Below are 22191 nucleotides of genomic sequence, written 5' to 3' on the forward strand. Positions count from 1 at the left end.
CGATTTAACGAATTGATATGAATGATAGATATCATTGAAGTATTGATTTAATTTAATAAATATGAGTTGAGTTGTTTAAATATATACTATTTTTATTCTAGTTATATTGTTATGTTTTTCTTTTATTATTTTTAATTAATTTACAAAAGGTAACCCGGTGGGAATCGGCTTGTATGGACGCTTCGCCACTGATACACACATGATTTTTTAGAAAAGTCAGAGGTGTGTGCCCTTGGGATTTGAACCTGCGGACATTCGTCTCGGCAGTCCGTTCCACACCCAACTAGGCTATCGCCGCTATTATTATTCATAACCATTAATTTTAATGTTTATAAAAAACTATTTTTATTTTATCACATTAATATTTTTATAAACTGTATTATTGATGCAAAATTTAAAGTTTTCGGTTCCAAAACGACTATAACATCACGGTGTAGATCATATAATATAATATTCACTCATTATAATAATATATATGGTGGTAGATTTCTCACATACGAGGGGCCGACTAGTTAGGTACCACCGCAATGTCTATTTCTACTGACCGTCAAGCAGTAATGCGCATGCTCGTGTGTTCCGGTTTGAAGGACATTATAGCCAACGTAAATGAGTTTTGGTAGTAAACAGTACCTTCATAACTGTCTAAAAACTGACAATTAGCGGAGCATGAGCGGAACGCGCGGCGTCCGCTCGTTCAAGACTCGTAAGTCAGTCCACACTACACAAAATCGTCCTCGGTTCGTAGACGTAGATACACCTAAAGATGCAACCAAATACAGACCTACAAAAAAAGAATGATCTTATATTACGGTCAATAATTTACGCATATTTAATCCGTAAGTCACTAATGAATAAGTTATTAAACACCAATTGTTTCCAATGTATTATACTAGCATCAATATGTATACAGACTGCGCTAGTGTTGGAACAAGTTGCGTATACTGTGTCAACAGCATTCCGCCTCAATAAATTGTCAAGCGCAACTAAAAATTTCCGTTTGAGAATTCTGCATCAAGTTTACATTATCATAATATATTTGGGATAGAGGTACACCCAAATCTGATGTCTGCGCATGCGCAAATATTATGTTTGCGCGCAAGTGGGTAAGTAATAAATATACACGGGTACAGTCGCATACGATAACGGCTAAAAAAGACATTTCTTATTGGCTCTGGCCTTAAAGTTTAGAACATAAAATATATAAGAAATGTTTTTAGCCGTCATACAAGCATGTCAGGCACAACTTGGCAACCTCCACCGCCTATCAAAGCCAACGAATCGAATTAGGGAAAGAACAACGACTAGGAAAAGTTGGGAGTATTTGGTTTCCGAATATCTCAGTCCAAACACAACATCTGTCACATCACATCGCTTTTCTTTACAGAAAACTGTCTTCCGACATAAGTGCTCAAACTTGAACGCTGGCGATCAACCTCAATATCAATAGATACGATTGATCGACTCTGAGAGGCTGTAAGTAGTTTCGCGGCGCAGGTATAAGTATACCTATATAGGGCCGTTCCAGAATTACATGGCGATAAATCCACGTAGAATTAGGAGGAAGGACAGAAATTAGTTTTCCGCAAAATGCATTTCTTAGTCCAGACAAATAAAAAAGTAACAATTATTCAAAATGAAAGTTGATTGATCCTTACGAAACAAATTAGTTTCTTATCAAAATGTAACTAAAAAACGTCTTTGGATGTTAAAGCGTTGCTCTGCATGTCTTCAGCATGCGTTTTATAAGATAGTGCTTAATTACAGAGTGCTAATATCAATCATGATGTATGTACATACGCATTCATGATATTTTATTATGGAACCCCGAAAACCATGTATATAAGTGATAAAACATGGAAATTATTCAATACAACTGAAAATCCTTGATAATGTCAGTGAAAACAGCGCTCATTTACAGTGTTGCGTGCTGGTGAGTTCGTTTTATTTAAATATTCTCAATATTTTATACTTAACTAACTAACTAAGCAGCGATAGCCTAGTTGCTTGTGAAACGTACTACCGAGTTCGTCTCGGCAGTACGAATTACGAATTGTTACGAATGTCCGCAAGTTCAAATCCCAAGGGCACACACCGCTGACTTTTTTAAAAAAATATGTGTGTATTCTTTGTGAATTATCGCTTGCTTTAACGGTGCAGGAAAACATCGTGAGGTAACCTTCATACCTGAGAAGTTCTCTATAAGAATTTCGAGGATGTGTCAAGTCTAGCAATCCGTACTAGGCCAGCGTGGTGGACTATGGCGACTCTTCTAAATCTTCTCAGTAGTAGAAGAGGCCCAAGCCCAACAGTGGGACAGATACAGCCCTTACGAAACATGCTTAAAATGTTTAAAAAAAAATTACATCAAATTTAGTGATCGATTATTTGTTACAAAATGTGCTTACATGACCGAAAAAAATTTTGCACTTGAAAAATGTATTTCGCCACTGACATTACACAAACAGTTATCAATACAATTAAAAAAAATTAAAACGAAGCGTTGCGTACTTATTTGGTAGTGCGCACTGTTTGGTGGTTTTACACTATGTAATTAATTTTTATTACACATAAAAACCCACAATACTGTAAGTATTATGGACACATTCCCAGCGATAAAACCATTAATAGGGATTATAGACAAGATGGCGGTGTTTAAGCCTCCAAAAACCTCATTCGCTGTTCGAAATGCCACAAAAAGCCACTTACGTGGTGTTCGGAAGTTCCTTACAAAAAAATAATCGCAATTGATTGTTTGTGAACAATAACATCAATGTTTTCTTTTTGTATTGCTGTGAATGACGAGACGAGCTTGCCGTTCGCTTGATGGTAAGCGATACGGCCGCCCATAAACAGTAGAAACACCATCCAACACCTTGAAATACAAAATATTATTTGGTATTCCACAGCGCTCGCCATCCTGTTTATTAATTTTAATTTTATTAATTTTATAATTTTATTTCTTCTTCCCTGCCAGCCCGAGCTGGCTTCTTTGTTTACCAAGTATATTTTTCATTTATTTTATTGTCTTTGTTTATATAAGCTAATCTAATTAAGTAATAATTGAATATTCTCATGTACCTTGACTTATCATAAGTGCAACTATGTTCGCCTACGTGATGAATAAAGCATTTTTATTTTATTTTATTTATTTTATGAGACGTGAGATGTTGAGTCTCATTATGTCCAGTAGTTACACTGGCTACAATATCCTTCAAACCGGAACACAACTATGACTACACACTGTCGCTTCGCGGCAGAAATAGAAATTGCGTGGGTACCTACCCAGGCGGACTCTCACATATGAGAGGCCTACCACCAGTATGTTTTAATCGTTAGGTATTTTTAACTATTATACATGATTTTTATACTTCATAACTTCACTGGCGTCGTAGAATTATCAGTCACATCCAATTAATAATATTTTAAAATATTATAATATTGATCAGTTATCAAGATCCGTCACTTCTACTGCAAAACTACAGCAGGTTCACTATAAGACACGTGCGTTTCTGTGAGACGGTGGTACTTCCAAGCCGGTCCATCCACGCTACAGATAAATATGTCCACAGTTTCACTCTAACATTTTGAAATAAATTTTTGGGGCCTATTTTACATACATCGCAACATTCCATTACTGTACAAGGCGCTATAAAAGTTAGTAGTCTATCCGCATTCCTCAGGTGTTTGCAAGTGATCATCTTTTTGGTGCAACATGCGGCTGATGGCAAAAACTTATCCGATGACCCACTTCCTCGTCTGCTGTCTCATAAATAAAAACAAGACACATACTTAGTTGGTACTACCATTAGATTAAGGAAAGTGAAAACGCGAACATCTTGGACTTCATATCATACAAATTGCTCATTTAAACTCATTATATAGAACTTGCGTTTAATACGATAATTTTTAACTAGACCGCTCTAAACATAACTCCTTCGTAACTGTTTGTATAATCAACTGCTTTATGTATAAATAAACTCGAATCCGTGGAAAAATACTACAAATATATGGACAAATAAGGAAATACAGTTTCTTTATCAGGTCTTCAACACAAGGTCACTTACTTTCAGTCTATCAAATTTTTGCTGATAAAATTTGACTGAATATTTTTGACCGAGATGACACCATTTGTTAACTCTCACATGCACCCCCTATATTGGATCTAGCCCCTGGCAAATCGAATTCAATAAACCTAATCTGTTGCCCTGCCTGAGATTTAAACCCAGCACCTCTTGATCTCCAGCCCGCTGTGTCCGTTTAAAGATGAACATATAAAATTGTTGTATCCACAGCATCTGCTTCAGTGAAGCGGTACAAGTGACTGTGAGTGATGGCACGCTTGAAGGCGCAATACTGCAAACTGTATCCTCTAACAAATCCTACTTAAGCTTCAAAGGCATTTCATATGCAAAACCACCAGTTGGTAGCCTTAGATTCATGGTAAGTGAGTTTTATATTGTCTTTAAGTAAATCAATGGCTAGACTTGAGAGTTACTTAATCGATCTACTCATAAATTATTAGCGAAGCAACTAATCATTTTGAATCACAACATTAGATGATAAGTCTGATAATTCTAAATATTTACACTACCCACGACCTAGACCTAGACCTGCCTTTCCACAGGTATAGCCTATAGATTCCATGGTATAGAATGTGGTAAACAACTCACCAAACATAACTCGAAAAACATTTTTCTAATGACGAAGTGGAGTAACAGACGACAATTAATATTTTCTTACAGCCACCTCAACCGGTTGATCCTTGGTGCGGGGTGAAGAACGCGACTGAACACGGATCTGTATGTCCACAGTTTGACATATTTTCTGGACAGTACATCAACGGCTCGGAAGACTGTTTAAGCCTAAACGTCTACACCCCAGAACTCAATCCCGTAGAGCCCTATCCAGTGATATTTTTCATTCACGGAGGTGGATACAAAAGTGGTTCAGGCGATAGTAGCTCTTACGGTCCCGACTTCTTCATAGAGAAAATGGTAGTAACCGTCACAATAAATTATAGACTCGATGCGCTCGGCTTTCTCTGTCTTGACAACGAAATAGTGCCAGGCAACATGGGTTTGAAAGACCAAGTATTGGCTTTGAAGTGGGTAAACAATAACATAAAATATTTTGGTGGCAACCCAAATAACATCACCATCATGGGTCAGAGCGCCGGCAGTACATCGGTAGCATTGCATATGATATCGCCAATGAGCAAGGGCCTGTTCCAAAGAGCCATATGTTTGAGTGGGGCACCGACATCTGAATTCGCAATCCCGTACAAACAGAGCATGAGAGCATTTAAGCTCGGTTTTGTACTCGGTAAAGACACCGACAACGCGACCGAACTCCTGGAGTTCCTGCAAGGTGTGCCCGCCATGAGCTTGGTGAACGCAAATGTAGCCATACTAGGTTCCGACGCTTTGGGCAGTACTAATGTTTTGAAGTATTTCAATTTTCTACCGGTCACAGAGATAGATTTTAAAGGCGAACACTTCCTTACTGTAGACCCCCTAGAAGCATACATGAAGGGCGATGTTCACGAGGTCGATGTCATGTTTGGCACTACGGATGAGGAGGCCGTCACCGCAGTGCCGTACTTCGTAGATTCCATTATAAATGTCACAGCAAATTATCCAGAGATGATTGTGCCTAAAAAGATTTTATACAACTGCACTCCAGATACAGCTTTGGAAGTTTCTAAACAGATTACAGAACGTTATTTCGGAGAAGAGTCAATATCCGTAGACAATATGAAGACATTCGTCAGTTTCGCAACCGACTCTTACATAGCTGTTTCTGTACAACGGTTTTTTAGCTACTTGCCGACGCGCAGTTCCAGTCATTTATATTCATACGTGTTCTCCAGTTTCTCAAGCAGGAACTACTACGGGCTCCAGGGTGTCCCCTACGGAATTTATGCTGCAGGCCACAATGATGACCTATCCTATTTGTTCGAACCTCATGCTCGTAATTTGACGTCTGATGTCAATAGTGTCGAGTATGGATACGTAAATCTGACTTCAACAGTCTTTTCCAACTTCATAAAATACGGGTATGTAGATCTAATAAATAGTATTTTATTCCACCAGGGGTAGGTAGAGGCGCAACACGTGCACCCATGATATAATAGGGGATGAGCCTATCGCCATATCAGGCACGAATTCGTGGCACAGTGCTGATATTGAGCAGAAAAACTCAATATCATATTGCCCGATCCGGAATTCTAATGCGAGACCTCAGGCATAGAGGTCCTAGGGCTTTATTATGATGACGGTAATAAGTAATCAATACGTACGGTAATACGTACAATAATGACTACTATAGGTTTGGGATATATTTCGTACACGATCCGACAGCATCGTGCAGATGATGGAATCGACGCGAAGAGTGTGTATCATGGTCACCAGGTGGACACATGGTGGAGTAAAGCAGCTATAATTCTTAGGATTAAAATTTTTACTTGATATCGCCACAGGCTCACACCCGTTCATATCATCCAAGATATGTCAACTGAGCGAAGGGCGTTGACGCCTCTGAGTTTAATACTTCGGCAAATTAATTCAAATATTAATTTAACAGAAATAACAAGACGTGAGGCCGAGAGGTATATTAAGATATAAAATACGTCTTATCGGACTCTTTACGATATAAACACAATCTATAACTTGACCTATGTCAATAACCCTTGTTATACAATATACTCAACCTTAACATTTATCTTTTCAGAAATCCAACACCCGAACCTGTGGTGAACATCACATGGCCCGAATATGACGCGCAAAGCAAAAAATACGTGAACATAGCCAACAATACCCTGACCATTGAATCAAACAGAATTGGTGACTCTGTGTCATTCTTTGAGAACATCTTCAAATCTGTCGGAGTTCCGTTTTAATGTGTTTGAAACACATTAAAATTAAGTTGACCTTATATTTTGAGTACAAGTAAGGTCATAAGAAAAGTATTCAAGAAAGAAGAAGACTAAAGTTTAGATAAATTGTAGAAACATAATATCACCTGTATTCCATAGAGGTTGGCAAGGAAAGTTGCCATAAAGGTCGAATTGCCATTTTGCACGATCTTGACATATAATTACTTTTCATTTATCTCACGCTACTTTGTCGGTTTAGAATAGTTGCTCTTTTAACTTTAAAGAAGTGTTAGAGTAAAATGTACGTTGTCCTGAATCTTTAATAAATGTTCTCATTAAATCCATGTTATATAAAGCTGAAGTTTTTTTTTTTGTTTACACGCGATAATTAGTCTAAGCTGCATTATTCCTGAGCGATATACAAATACAAATGAAAGAAGTATCCAACTCCTGTTCGGGATTGACTGTGTCTGGTATGCTGGTTATGCAAAAACTTTTCTATAATTAAAATTGATTCAAAATTTTAGGGCTGTGCAGTTCTCCTGTTACAATGCTCGGGGCTTGGGATACATGATCTAACCTTGCTTAGCGACTCGCACAATATATATGTAAGTGGCAAGAGGAGTAGCCATTTTGGTTGATTTTGGTCCAAAAACTGATAATTTCTTACGTTCTGTCAGGTCGGATTTACAATTTAATTAGACTTTTGACCTCATGATGTTACTAAAACTACGTGTTGTCTCTCTTAGCAGTAAGCTATTAATCCCCTTTCAAATGCTTGCTGTGTCCAGAGACTCATTCATCATATAAAGGTTGACTGGTGTTACTAGGTTTTTTGACAAAGTATGCCGCTGCCACCTGGCCACTGCCACTCCATCATGCTGTCAAGAGTAGGGGTAACCGGATACGTTGAAATGTGACGAGGAAATGGAAAATGCTAAACCCGAATTATGTTTACATGACCCCGAAGGAGTCTCCGGACACAACAAGCTTTTTTATTTTAAGGTAAAAGCCTACTATTGTTTGCGCAGATGTTGATTTTCGCCTCCAATAGAATGTTTACCTCATATTTTCGTGTTGCTTAGAGACCATGGAGACCGTGGATCTATCAACATTGAAATAAGAGTCCGTTTAAACGTTCTAATCACAGGAACTACTCAAAGGATTTGGAAATTATTTCACCAATAGGAAGAATTACCCTTGAGTGCTACACTGTCCTGGGTTTGTAAATAGGCCGTATAAGCCGCGGCCTACGGGCGACAGCCTATTAGGGGCAGCAGATTTCAGAGGACGCTCACTCGATTTAATTAATCATTCGTTTATTTGACTAATTGCCTTCTATAATACAAACAAATGGAAAATTATTAAGTATTTTAGAAACCTACATACATAGATAAACTTAATAAAGTGGCCTACACTCATAAAAAATATAAATCCGGCACTGGTGCTACGGGCTACTTTATGCGCGGGAAAATATTTATACCAGATATATATCTGGTATAAATATTATCGCGTGATAATATTATAACGCAGTCGAAGCCGCAAGCAAAAGCTAGTGGCCAATGAGATTAAATACCCCTTCCCTTCTGCCACAGTCTATTAATAACGGCAACTAGATAAAGAAGGCAATCATATTACTTGTTCTTTGAACTCCGAGTAATTGTGTACTTACGTCTCAGTATTGATTGTGACCTTAACTATGGACGTTAGAAGAGCAGTGATTTTAAAGTAAGTAAAAAAATTTATACCGGATCATATTTATATTGCGTTACTAAATAAAACCACATGGCTGTATTTACTGTGCTGACATTGTGTCAAAAATCATCCGCGAATAACAAATGTTTTCTGCAAAAAGCACGGTTTTAGTTTTCTGATTTTTTTATTATTTTGTACTTTAGACCGAATATGGTATATGTAAATGTATTTCTGACTGAAAGTACGATGTCGCCCATCCAACAAATTCTTTTCATGTAGTAATAGTGGCCTTAGGTCAAGGAAAATAAAAATTACTTTTTGTTTATTTTTATTTTGTTCAAAACTTACACATTTTTTTTATCCAAGGTTAGAATACCTTATTATACAGCATTGTTTCCAAGTATGCGAGTATATACTTTCTTTTATTAACGCAATGTCAAAATGATTTATATAAAATGTTTCATTCAATATTTAATATTCAATAATATGTGCATATGTATAACTAGATTTTGCTCACGGTACCACACTCCTAATTTTTTTTCCGGGATTAAAGTCCCGCTTCATACTATCTCGGGATAAAATGGAGATTATATTTTAAGCTAGACATCTAGCAATACATCAATGAAAAAGGAATTTCCATGCAGTAGTTATTTCGTGGTGTGTGTACCATATCCAGACAAAAAAAAATGTTTTGATTACTGTTGCTCTTATAAAGACTATAACGTACAAACATCAGGCTTTTATAATTTTAAAAATAAATTTAGTTTTTTTTACTTTGACTTTTTTTTTCTTATTAATTATTTATTAAGGAAGTGTTTACGGTGTGTAATACACCTAAATTCTTATTTTATTAGATGCTTCGCCATGCCATAACAGCCTTGATAGCGCCTTGACAGCGCGGTACGACACTGTTCAGTCCTGGGTTCTATTCCCAGGTTGGGCGTAATATTGAGTTCTTTTTAATTAATATCAGCCCAGAGTCTGGAATTTGTGCCCACTATGGTGATAGACTCGCCCGCTATCACATCCTGGGACGGAACACACAAAAAATTATACTCTTGTTGTTTGTTGTGTTGTGTGTGTACATACATACCATCAGACCTTCAAATTTATGACAATAATAAAAAACGCTGACATTAAAGTGGGTATTGATAAAATATAAATATTCCTATTCAGTGACCCACTAACCACTATGAGGCCAAATAAATGTAGAGGATATTAAATATTTGCACTTTAATATGTAGCTATAATATCTATATTATGTTAAAACTTTAAAGAAAACGATCAAGCTACTTAAAAAAAATATTAAAAAAAACTTTAGAGAAGTCACTAAGATGTTTCAAATACAATTTTATTCCACAGTATTAGAGGCTCGTAACCTCGACTACCTTCCTGTTGCCAGTTTTTTTTTTATTCTAAAAATAAAAAACCTGTTGGTATCGGTGATATGAGCACAAATAATTATTGTTATACTGTGGCGGTACAGTTAGGGCATATACCGCCATCTTGTCAACATCGCCGGAACTGCAAAATGATCGATGCAGTGACACAACTGTCGTGATATCACCCAGCAATCACGATAGATGGCGACATCGATCCTGAATCACGCTTGCACAATTTGCGCGACGTGCAGCATATATACCACCTCCGAATAGAAACTGTTGGAGGGGCCGCGGCCGGTCAGGCGCAACATCTGCCTGACTGGAAATCTTCCCCTTCCATAGAGGAACGTAACCATCTGTTCCTCTACAGTGGCGTTAACCTTTACGCCGCTAAAGTGGTGGCAACCTTGGAACCGCTACAATACTAAACTATTGTTTGTCGAAATAATATCAATAACATAATTTTAGAGAAGTTAAAAGATATTTTGAACAGTTATATATTGATGCTGCGCTCCTATTGTTCATAGCGTGATGTAATATAGCCTGCCTTCCTCCACAAATGGGCTTTCCAAGACTAAAATAATTTTTCAATTCGAAACTGTTGTTCCTGAGATTAGCGCGTTACAACAAACAAACTCTTCAGCTTGATATTATAATAGCATAGACATAAATGAATAGATAAAAATTAGGCGACAACTAGTTACAAGTGGAAGGGACTACCGAGACGAATATCTAGCGGTTTATAACCCTAGGAAAAAGAAAAGTCTTGTCTAGTTATATGTGTATACTTGGGGAAGTATCGCTTGCTTTAACGATTCGAAACATTCTGAAGAAATCTGCATGACGAAAACGTTTGTGACGAGGGTTTGTGAAGTCTGCCAATCGAACTTCCCAGCATAGCATGCTAAGGCTTAATTTCTCTCAATAGTAGAGGCCTCTGCCCAGCAGTGGGATAGTAATACAGGGCTGATGTTATTATATTATTATAGATCTGCCTAGAAGCCTCCTACTAAGGGTGGGTACTCACAGTTCCCATATTGTTATGGACAAAACAAAATATGTACCCCATATGAAGGCACGTCATGACACAAGACGAGATACTATGTTGGCAATGTTGGTAATCTAAGATGACGACATGACGTATCAATACGACTGACTATATGAAACATAAAAAAAGACTGCATTATTTTTTACCTCGCTTAGTTCTATGTTGCAGTGCTAAGCTCAAAAGCGGTATCCAAAAAAATCAAAATCTTGATTTTTATGTCGTCAGATAGCTTAAAAAATACCCATCCAATGAACTTATCTAAATAAGGGTATCTTGTTTGGAAATGTTAAAAAAAACTTACAAGAGTGTCTCTATTTCAGTTTTACATACAAAACTATTTACAAAACTTCAATTATCTCGAAATAAGGTTTCCCTGACATACCGCTTTTGCGCTTAGCACGGCAGTATAGACGAAACAAATTTATTTACAGTTTGTTGGCTACGGTCTGCTGTACCACAATAAGGATCAAACAAGGGTTGCTAAGAGGCGAGGTATTGGAAGCCGTTACTGGAAATTGTCGGTATCACAGCTTCAAGGGGATACCGTACGCAACACCTCCTGTAGGAAACTTGAGGTTTAAGGTATGAATAATAATTGTTTTAGGGTGTAAGGTGCACACCTACCAATAATCGGTATAAACATGGATGTACCCAAAGGATGTCCGTATCACAAGTAGGTAGATCACGGCACCGCACCTCTAATATAAATATATTTTAGAAACATTACTAACAATGAAATACGTTATAATACGCTTAATTATAGTTACACTCAGTAATAAACGTTCCCTATTATTTTTATAGATTTTGTTGTGTAGATATTACAATAATTATGTAACGTGACCTTGACAAAAGTAAATCTCGCGACAAGTTTTTATCTCTACATTGTATAAAACCAATTAATTTAATTAAATATTAAATCAAATAAAGGTTTATTCCTCTAAGAGCATTTAAATACAAGCTTGTTATTTCTTTTTTATCATTGCGATTAACGTATGCCGCCATATTATATTATCTTATTTTTTGTAAATATAATTCTAAAATAATTTTCATCAGCCCTTTTACACTTAAATAGTATCTTTAGCTGAGTATAATTTCAGGCGCCTGAACCTGCTACACCATGGACCGGTACAAGGGACGCCACAAAACATGGGTCTGTATGTACTCAATACAATTTCCTAGCAATAGAGACAGAAGAAAGACACCTTGGCACCGAAGACTGCTTGTTTCTGAACGTCTACTCACCTAACATGAACCCCAAGGAACCTCTGCCAGTGGTCATATTCATCCACGGTGGTGGCTTCAGCTGTGGGTCAGGAAATGTAGATGACTACGGGCCTGACTTCCTCGTATGTGAGCAAATCGTCGTAGTAACAATTAATTACAGAGTAGGTTTGCTTGGATTCCTGTCTTTGGACACAGAAGATGTTCCAGGCAATGCTGGAATGAAAGACCAAGTCGAAGCGTTCAAATGGGTTCAAGAAAACATTGGGTACTTTGGTGGTGATCCAAACAAAGTAACGATCATGGGCCAGAGCGCTGGTGGAGTGTCTGTTGGCTTGCATCTTATGTCGCCCATGTCTCAAGGTCTTTACCAAAGGGCTATCGTGATGAGTGGTGTGCCCATGTGTGATTTTGGGGCACCATACCAACCGAGAAGACGGGCTTTCAAACTAGCGAAGAAACTTGGTTTTGTAACTACTGACCCACGTGAATTACTGAGTTTTCTGCAAAGTGTACCTCCTGAACAATTTATAGATACGTACGCTCCGGTTATCCACATAGAAGAACTTTGGAAAAAAGATATCTACAAGGTCCACGTATCTACGCCAGTACTGGAAAATTTTGGGAATAATAGCTTTTTAAGAAGTACCAAAGATTTAAATACGTACATTAAAGCAATTGATACGGGTTTAGTCAACGATGCAGACATTTTTATTGGCCATACTGATCAAGAGAGCATTTTCTTGTTAAATGAAGATTATTTGAAGCTATACGACGATAACCCCGAACTGTTTGTTCTAAAGAAACTCTTCGTCGCTATGAAACCAAATACGGTTTTAGATTTAATTGAAATTATTCAGAGGCAGTACTTTAATGGAAAACCTATCAACATGGACGTCATAAAGGAATTCGCCGTTTATTCCAGCGAAGCTAACTTTATATCTGATATACGAAGATTTGTCGACAAATTGCAAAATCCTCACAATCGTCGAAGATATTTTTACACGTTCTCTTGCGTATCTGATAGAAATTACTACACCAAGGGTGTAGCAAAGTATGGGCTGCACGGGGCCTCTCATCTAGAAGATCTCTTGTATATATTTGACGCTAAAAAACTGAATATGACCATTGATAAGAAAGGTAGAGAATATGAATTGATAAAGAAGACTACTAATATATTCGGCAACTTTATCAAATATGGGTAAGTTGGACAAACAAGTAGCTCGCCTCGTGGTGAATCAAAAATTTTAGCATGGTACAGATTTTGAATTCAGTTAAAGCTTATTCACACACTCTCACGGCTTTTATTCCTGAAAGGGTAGGCAGAGGCGCAACTGGTGCACCAATTATCCACCGTATGTATTTTTTCCCATGATCTATACTCCCATGATGTGATAGGAGACAATCACCATATTAGGCTCAAGCTCAAAATTGATGGCTGATATTGAGTAGAAAAACCCAATATCAATTTCCTCGTCTTAGGGATCGAACCCACTGCAGTCGTCCCATAGTACAACTGTGCCACCGAGTCAGTCAGTTAACTCTTGATTTTTTTTTAAATGATACGAGATTTTTTCTGTTATTAACACCTTATCCTGCAGGGTCATACACGCAATGACACAAATAATATTTTAGAATTCAATTTCTTGTCTGCTGTTGCTCATATTAATGGATTATTGCATGTGTGACGACTAAATACTAATATAGGAAAATATTCATGACTTATTAATTCAGAGATTTACACTTATGTGTGTACAGGAACCCTACACCTAGCCCTATATCGGGGCTGAACTGGCCGGAATACAATAATAAGGACAAGATGTATGTGGACATCAATGATGAACTCAAACTTCGTCAAGATCCTGGTGGCAAAGGTGCAAGATTTTGGAGAGAGATCTATGATTCCGTTTTGCATATATAATACATTTATACTGTAGAGCTGATAAATATTTATATGTCATAATAATAAATAACATCAACCCTGTGTTATACATTGTCCCACTGCTGGCACAGGCCTTCTCTACTGGTGAGAGGGACTAGGCCTTAGTCTGCCGCGCTGGCCTAATAACAGAATTGATAATATTTGCATGCATTTTATGAAGTTGTTACAAATAAGTAAACAATTACCAACACAATTTATCGTTAATGTATGACATTATGATGAATTTGAAACACAAATTATATTTTATACTTGCTTTTTCTCGCAGATTTGCCCGCGTAATGTTTTCCGGGATCAAAAGTAGCTTATAACCTTAAAACTCCGTTCAGTAAATTTTGAGAAAATCGATAACATACAGACGGACAGAAAAGGGGACTTGTTTTATAATATCTATAGATATAAATGTGTATATAACACTTCTAAATTATCATTTTACATGACTATAATATGTTAGTCAATGCTAAACGTTACAGTTTTACCGAACTCTAAACGGTAAAATCGTTTAGTTATGGTTTGTTCCATAAACTGATATAATTAAAACAATAACTGCTGCAATGAGACACGCTTGTGATTGCGTTTGAAACAACCCTTTACTACTCAGGTAATAACTGTTATATTTAATTGAATAGTTTTGTGGGAAATATAAACCCTATTATAGACAAGCAGTCTTGCTTATAAAAAAATTGCAAAGCTATACTTTGTTAAAACACACGTTTACTCCATCAGCTGTAAGTCAAAACCCGCCATCTTGTTCATTAACAAGGTTTAAACTAGGAACCGGTGATGTTTTTGACAGCTATTTAAGCAATTCTTAACCACCTCTTAATGCTAAAACAATTTTATAAGTAAGACTGTAAGACCAAGTCCCGTCAGTAGTAGAGAAAGCCGGTGGGCGGCAGTGGCAAACACTTTTAACAGTTTTTATACATTATTTTTAATATTTTACAAACGCGAAATCAGTTTGTTGACATCAGTAGCGCAATTCATTATACAAATTTGAAACAAATGTTATATTTTTTCCCAAAAACATATTAAAATTTTGAGCTTCAAGGTTACTTTTTGTATTAATATAATTCCGGCGCATGTTGGTCGCTCACTGATACCCAATATTACAGCCACCAATTACAAGCACACCCTTCCCCGACCCGCGGCCTCCCACATGTCCCGCTCGCTCCGTGGGCGACGCGGGCGGTGTGCTTGACCTATCAATTCCGCGTGAATTTTCATTGTTATATTTACATATTTTTATGTGATCTTTTATACCAAAATATAGGTTGGTTGTTTTGACTTTATGACACACAATAATTTATGTTGTATGCAGTGATTCTAGTCGACAAACTCTGAAACATTATTATTAGCACTCAACTATAAGATCTGACTCTGACATAGCTTTGAGTACCGAGATCGGTTAAAATAAATGCATTGCATATACTAGTCTACGTTACCACTAAATGTGTGCAAGGATGCGTAGCGAAGCTGTCAAACGGTGTGACATTATTAGCCTTTGTCCATCAGAGATGCGTTTAGCAGAGCAAGTAAGTACTAAGTGATAATATTAGTTTATTTTCCCTCCTACACCGTTTAGCTCTCGCGCAATCGCTGGTAGGTACGCACCCTTTTGAAAACCGTCGAGATGTCAAAGGATATAGACCTCAAGAAGTCGTCTCTCCTGTTGGGAGATGATGGATTGAATTTATTGGGTATAGTGTACGTTTGCTAATTGTCCGTGCTGCTGTCACTAAAGTCACATTTTAATTGCTATGTACCATGGTTAAGAGCAGGGTTACCTTGACGATGTAAAATAAAATCATAAAGAATCAAATGTTTAATTACAGAATTCATTAACATGAAGAGAACAATGGTTTTATGTGAGTATTTTTTGTAATAACTGAATGATGTGTTGAGTAGGACGTTTGCTAAGTGACTGCATATAAGGCATATATTTGTTTGTCTTTTTTATATACCAACTAAATGGAAAGACAAACAAAATATTATTGTTAAACGGCAGATAAAAATTATTGTTTTGACTAGAGAAACTCACATACAGAATCCTAACTCCTTCACTAACCCAAGGCAAGGTCATTTGATCATCTTCAAAGTTACCATGAAAGTACTATTTTAATCCTATGAAAAGTAATATCAAAATGAAGGAAGCCGACAATTTTTTCAAAACAAATGTAACCAAGTCTTTTCGCTTCTACAGGATCATACACTTTGGCGTTTTCAGGTTGCTTCCTCACACTTAGTGCCGCATTAATACCAGGAGTAAGAAGATACGAGGCCTACCCAAAACCAAATCCTTATCATTCAGTATGGATCCCTAACGTATGCAGAATGTATTGTTCAAGTACTCCAGGCCTGTACATCATCGGCAAAGGAATAAATAAAGATAGAAGTTCCGGCCCAAGAACGAAGAATTCCATATAACACACATTTATTATCCTGTAAGCAATTGTATAGGCACGCTTTTATTCAATTTCAAATCATAGAGGGTATTAAAAATGTATATAGGATATCTGAAGGTCATCGTCGATTAATAAATATATTGAAATTATTTTATTGCATCCAAAAATATTTTAATTCAAGTTCAAGAACGAGACGTTCTGTTTATCATTATATACACAAAGGAGACAAAACCTCTTTAGATTTCTATTTAATAACAGGCAATGATAATAAGGGTATTTGACATATTGAAGAAATAAATAAATTTGGTATTAAAAATTATATAATTTAAGGTGTTACTTAAAAATATTTGACTTAAATTATAAATAAAAATTATTAAATATGTTTTTTTCCTAAATAAAAATAAGAGTTTTTGAATCTGTGCATCATTTACAAAAAACGTTTCAAGCGACCAAGATTGGCGTAGCTCAACAACACAGTGCTTGTAGCTTGTTCTGAGGCACAGAACAAGAACAAGCATTCTGAGGCTTGTAGCCATATATAAAAAAAAAGCGATCAAGACTAGAGAACGTGACGTCACGATGTATTATACTCAGAGTATTATATATAATGTCTTGTCTATTGGTCTTGTCATTCTGAAAAAGATTTTGGGGCGTTTCATTCTCAGGTTTCATTAATATTTATTTGATTATTTCGTGTCCAAAGTGCACTTTACCGAAAAAAACATTGAAATTGGTTTTATTAAAGCTGACAGTGCAAATTTACCAAAAAAATGATTCTTTTATGATCACAAATTTCTTTGCCTTAAACCCGGACTTTTGTTCTGCAGAATTTAGGAACGTGAAAACTTCATTGTAAGTACAAAACTATCCTTTACTGATATTTTGTTCAATTCACAATTTTACAGTTTGATTTATGTACTTATAACCTTTGTATCATGCATATGATAGGTACATGTTTACTTTGTATATTATAAATATAAATAATATATTATTGCGTTACCAATAAAATCATAATTTATGAGGAACCTTACTCTGATTAGGTACCTGTTATTTGTGTAAAATCTTTTCAAAGAAAAGTTTCTCTATTGTGGCTATCTGTGATGCTCAAGAAAGTCGTATGGTGATGATGCCATTGGGTACGTTCAATTAAGACGTGACGCGACTTTGGACACTGAAAATTGAAAAATATGCCCTAAGAAAAAAATCCGTTGTCCATCATATTCAGTCAGCTTGGTAGTAGAAGAAAAAGAGGACGTAGTTATGTGTCCAGTGCCATAACTGCCCTGCTTAACAAGAAGGATGTAAACACGCGGTAGCTTTCCTTATGTGGGCACATCGGAGGAGTGAGGAACCACCATGTATATCAATAATTGAATGTTATTGGAAAAAATCAAAGTTAGTAAAAGAAGGAAGCACCTTGAAGTACACAACACTTAGAAAAATGAAGGGAAATTCTTCTTCAACATGTGAAGAGTTTGATGATGTAGTTTTAATGGAATTTTTGGTCGAAAGCAAAAGAAGGAATTTATGTACTGCTCAAATCCTAAATCATCAAGCTGATTATTATTATTACATGAGCATTATTTAAGCATCGAGCATAAGAAAGGAAGTGACTCTGAAACATTTTTAGCCAAAATTAATGATGTTTTTACACAAGAAAATATAATTTTTGTGGAAAGTCTGACTCGAGCACAACACAAAATTCAAGCATGGCATGAGTTAAGGTATTATTTATTTATAGGTATTTGATTGTATTTTAAATGTGATGTTGCCCTTTTAAATGTGATTTGATACTGTAATGATTGAACTTATAAGATATTTAAAATCAATGTTCTAGAGCAAAATTCCCAACTTGGGGTCTGTGGACATATCTAGAGTTAGCTGATTTCAATGTTAAAGCTATATGAAGATTCAGGTTGTGCTTAAAAAGAGGCATTTTAATTTGATTTAAGGAGGTGGTGGTGGTGATCATCTTTGCTCATTTAGTGGTCCACAGCTAAGAAAGCTTGGAAAATGCTGTCTTAGAGTAATATTATATTGGAATTATATCTTTCCATGTGAGATGCAATCTCAAAATGTAAATTAGTCTTGTAGCTTTACTAGTCTTTGATGTTTATGTTCACATTCATATGTGTTGGGCACCCATTCTACAGAGCATCCTAGTGGGATATAAATGTATATGTTGCCACCGGGCAGTCACTAGTTTAACATTTTAAAAAAATTGAATTTTCTTTTCAGGTATGCTAGAATCAGCATCAAAAGCATTTGATGTTTCACGATGCAAACTGATGGAGCCTTGGTTGCCTTAATAATGGGAGCTAAAGTACCAGATACTCCAGCCATGAAAAGGGGAAAATCATTGGAAGAAGTAGTAAGAAAGGAGTTGGAAACAAAATATGGCAAGATTGCAGAATGTGGTCTAATTATCAGCCAAAAATTCCCAATGGTAGCTGCATCGCCAGACGGTATTTCAAAGGGTGACACAGTTATTGAAATTAAATGTCCAACGAGCCCAAAAAGTTTTATATCTTATATATGGAACAGCACAATCACAGAAAAGTTTGCAGTCCAAGTTCTTTTGCAAATGTATGTGAGTAATTTAAAAAAAAGGTTTATTTTGTGTGGCAGATAGGGAATTTGAAAAAAATAATAAAGTCAATGTAATTCCAATAGAGCATGATGAGATCAATGTAAATGATATTTTATTTAAAGTTGTAAAGTTTTGGAAGAATAATGTTTACAATGTATTGTAAAAACTAATTTTTATAACTTAATATAGGAAAATAACACATTTTCTTCTAAATTTTGTTTTTATTCGTCAAATGTTTTTAATTGAGGAGCCTTGTAAATTAAGCACATGCAATAACAATAACAATGCAATCGTCCAAAAACTTAATTAAATTTGTATTGACAACTGAATGCGGTTTTAACATTGAGAACTCCTTTAGACGTCGGATTACTCTTTCAATGTGTATCCGTAAACTTGCTATCTCCTTAGTTGTTAGAGGTTAACTTTGGTTAAATTGGACTTAGCTGATACACTTGGAGGTCTCACTAAACTACATCCCTTTTGTAATAACAGTTACTCAATATGCTTGAATCCTCTATCAACTAGTATAATCGCACCAGGTTCCAAATGATCTAGAAAGTTGCAGTTTTCAACCAAACATACATCGCTAATCCTGCCACCATAACCAAGAGAATTGTAGTTAATAATACCATCAGATGTTCTACTTATAAGGTATTTTATTGTATTGGCCTTTTATATTCTTGAATAATAAACGAATCTCACGTATTGTTTACATTAAGACTATTACATCATGACGTCACGCCTTTTATTTGTCACGTGACTTAGCGTTTCAGCGGGAAACACAAAATGTATTTATTAAAACTGTCTTTTGGCTATTAAAATAGCTCTAAATATAAAAAAACAAAACAATTGTCAAGCGTATCTTTAGTGACTCTAGAACATTTTAAAGTACTTTACGAAAATCTGTCAAATACCCTTACACTACACGTAAATGTAATGTATTTAAGTGGACTTTTTTCTTCACACTGATATCAATTCGTGAACTCTTCATAAATGTCAACTAATTCAAGAATAAGCGTACAAACACACTTTTTAAATTGAGTTTTTAAGCATGCTTTTCGATTAAACATTATAAAGAGGTCGCGTGGAGTTATTATGTATTACAAACAACAGACATTATATCATTCTAACAATGTAATATAAACTTTTTTCTCAGCCGTTGTTTTATTAATGTACAATAACTACTCTTATTCTGTATTTGCTTCATAAATATTTTTTATGTTCGACGTGGGAATTTTTTAATTTGCATACCACAAAAAAAGTTGTTTGTGTAACCCTTAGAGTTGCGAAACTCAGGTGGCAGTGGGCAGGACACATAGCTCGAAAAACTGATGGCCGTTGGAACGGAAAAGTTCTGGAGTGGCCACCACGAACTTGAAGACAGCGTAGGCAGGCCCCCCACGAGATGGACCGACGACATGGTGAGGGTCGCCGGAGTCCGACGGATGAGGGCGGCCCAGAACCGGTCCCCATGACGCTCAATGGGGGATGCCTATGTCCAGCAGTGGACGATTCCCGGCTGAAATGAAGATGATGATGAACTCTTTGAGTATAACTAAGGTTTGCCAATGTCAAAAACCCTAGTGAAACTCCAAATTGGCGACAAAAATCTGCTTATTCCCCACAAATTTAATAACTATTTTCACTACAGCAACAAATTTAATAACTATTTTCACTATAGCGACAAGGTGTTAAAACCTGCCATAGTGGCCCACGTAAGTGTGTCGCGTTCCGAGATCAGTCTGTGATTTCCGATTCCAACAGGCTGGCATAATTGTGTAATCATCTCTCGTCAGTCGACGTTCTATTGGACCCCACTCCACTTACCATCAGGTGCAATGGCACTTTACCGTGCCCGTATGAAAAAACTTCATATAATAAGCTTTCGGCGGAGATAAATAGCAAAGTCACTTTTTATTTAACTATTTATTTAAAAGTTAGTTGCGCCTCTGCATACCCCTTCGGGGATAAAATGCGTGATGTTATGTATGTATATATGTATTTATTTAAAAGTCAATCGGTAGAACAAACAAGGAGCACTATACAAATAAGAATTAAAATAATTGGCCAGCTTAAAGTTAAAATGTCAAGTCGTTTCCGAAACAATCTCTTCCCGTACCGTAGCGTGGCTCGGACTGGCGGCCCGCCGGGCATGCCGGGGAGCGCGGTACGTGCACGGGAGGGGAGTGCGCGTTCGCGCAGCGGTGGCGTGATGTGATGGCGTGAGTTTCACCCCCGCGCCCCGCTGGAATACATCGCGCTTAGCCTCTTAGGTGTACCGAGTAGGTACCCTACGGAGGCGCGTGGGCCGCATCGAGGGTTGGTGTGTGATAAAGCATTATTTAGGTCATACCCACCATAAAAGACAATATTCTTAATATGGAGATTGGAAATACCAATAATAATAGTTTTGCCTTATATGTTCGCGGGAATACGAGGTTTTGTTGCTTTATTTATTTTTATTACACAACAATCATTCTGTTTTTGCGTGAAATATATTCGGACACCGAAATCAAATATCTTTATTGTGTGATTTTTGGTACAATAGTTGGTAACGTTATAATTATTTCTACAAAAATCGACCTTATTGTACATAATTACTTGATTGTAACTAATAAATCGTTTCTCTTTCTTTCTAATTATTTACATACACAAAGAGACAAAGGCATTACATACAAAATAGTTAGGTATAAAAAGTTTGCTTTCATATAACATTTACTTATTAGCAAATGAATTCTATAATATAATATTATAATAATGGAATTATTAAATATTATTTTCATGTCAAAAGTAATTAGTATTATTTATTCAGCCGTAAAGTTGTCAGCGAGGAAATCAACAATTTTATAGCAGCAATTATTAATTAATTATGCAATAGTCTTTTAAATTGTATAATGTTTATTTTTTTTACATTATATTGTAATTTAAACGACTTCTGCAAGCCTGCGACGAAGGCAAGTAGGGATTCTAAAAACATTTCCTAGGCACAGCACCCTCTATAACTTTTTTGCTGATATTCATTGGACAACTGGACAGA

At 36.3% G+C, this 22191-nt stretch overlaps 2 protein-coding genes across 2 annotated transcripts; both read left to right on the top strand.

The window, feature by feature from the left end:
- The first annotated feature begins 1778 nt into the window (after positions 1-1778).
- LOC115440600 (venom carboxylesterase-6-like) lies at positions 1779-7235 on the top strand. Its single transcript, XM_030164979.2, has 4 exons — positions 1779-1930; positions 4293-4440; positions 4743-6055; positions 6730-7235. The coding sequence occupies exons 1-4, from the start codon at positions 1890-1892 to the stop codon at positions 6896-6898; spliced, it is 1671 nt and encodes a 556-aa protein (XP_030020839.2). The 5' UTR covers positions 1779-1889; the 3' UTR covers positions 6899-7235.
- A 1251-nt stretch (positions 7236-8486) lies between these two features.
- Positions 8487-15211, top strand: LOC115440607 (juvenile hormone esterase-like). Its single transcript, XM_037440300.1, has 4 exons — positions 8487-8602; positions 11431-11581; positions 12097-13421; positions 13979-15211. Exons 1-4 carry the CDS (start codon positions 8574-8576, stop codon positions 14139-14141), a joined length of 1668 nt encoding a protein of 555 aa, XP_037296197.1. The 5' UTR covers positions 8487-8573; the 3' UTR covers positions 14142-15211.
- The last annotated feature ends 6980 nt before the right edge of the window (positions 15212-22191 follow it).

The sequence above is a fragment of the Manduca sexta genome, chromosome 19 (genome assembly GCF_014839805.1).
Source record: "Manduca sexta isolate Smith_Timp_Sample1 chromosome 19, JHU_Msex_v1.0, whole genome shotgun sequence".
Taxonomy (NCBI): Eukaryota; Metazoa; Arthropoda; class Insecta; order Lepidoptera; family Sphingidae; genus Manduca; species Manduca sexta.

What these genes read in the sequence shown, in the direction of transcription:
- LOC115440600 (XM_030164979.2), top strand. Translation starts at nt 1,890, where the DNA reads ATGTCAGTGAAAACAGCGCTCATTTACAGTGTTGCGTGCTG. An exon ending in TTGGTAGCCTTAGATTCATG is followed by an intron (nt 4,441 to 4,742) that starts GTAAGTGAGTTT and finishes ATTTTCTTACAG; the next exon opens with CCACCTCAACCGGTTGATCC. An exon ending in TCCAACTTCATAAAATACGG is followed by an intron (nt 6,056 to 6,729) that starts GTATGTAGATCT and finishes TTATCTTTTCAG; the next exon opens with AAATCCAACACCCGAACCTG.
- LOC115440607 (XM_037440300.1), top strand. Translation starts at nt 8,574, where the DNA reads ATGGACGTTAGAAGAGCAGTGATTTTAAA. An exon ending in AGAAGAGCAGTGATTTTAAA is followed by an intron (nt 8,603 to 11,430) that starts GTAAGTAAAAAA and finishes ATTTATTTACAG; the next exon opens with TTTGTTGGCTACGGTCTGCT. An exon ending in TAGGAAACTTGAGGTTTAAG is followed by an intron (nt 11,582 to 12,096) that starts GTATGAATAATA and finishes GTATAATTTCAG; the next exon opens with GCGCCTGAACCTGCTACACC.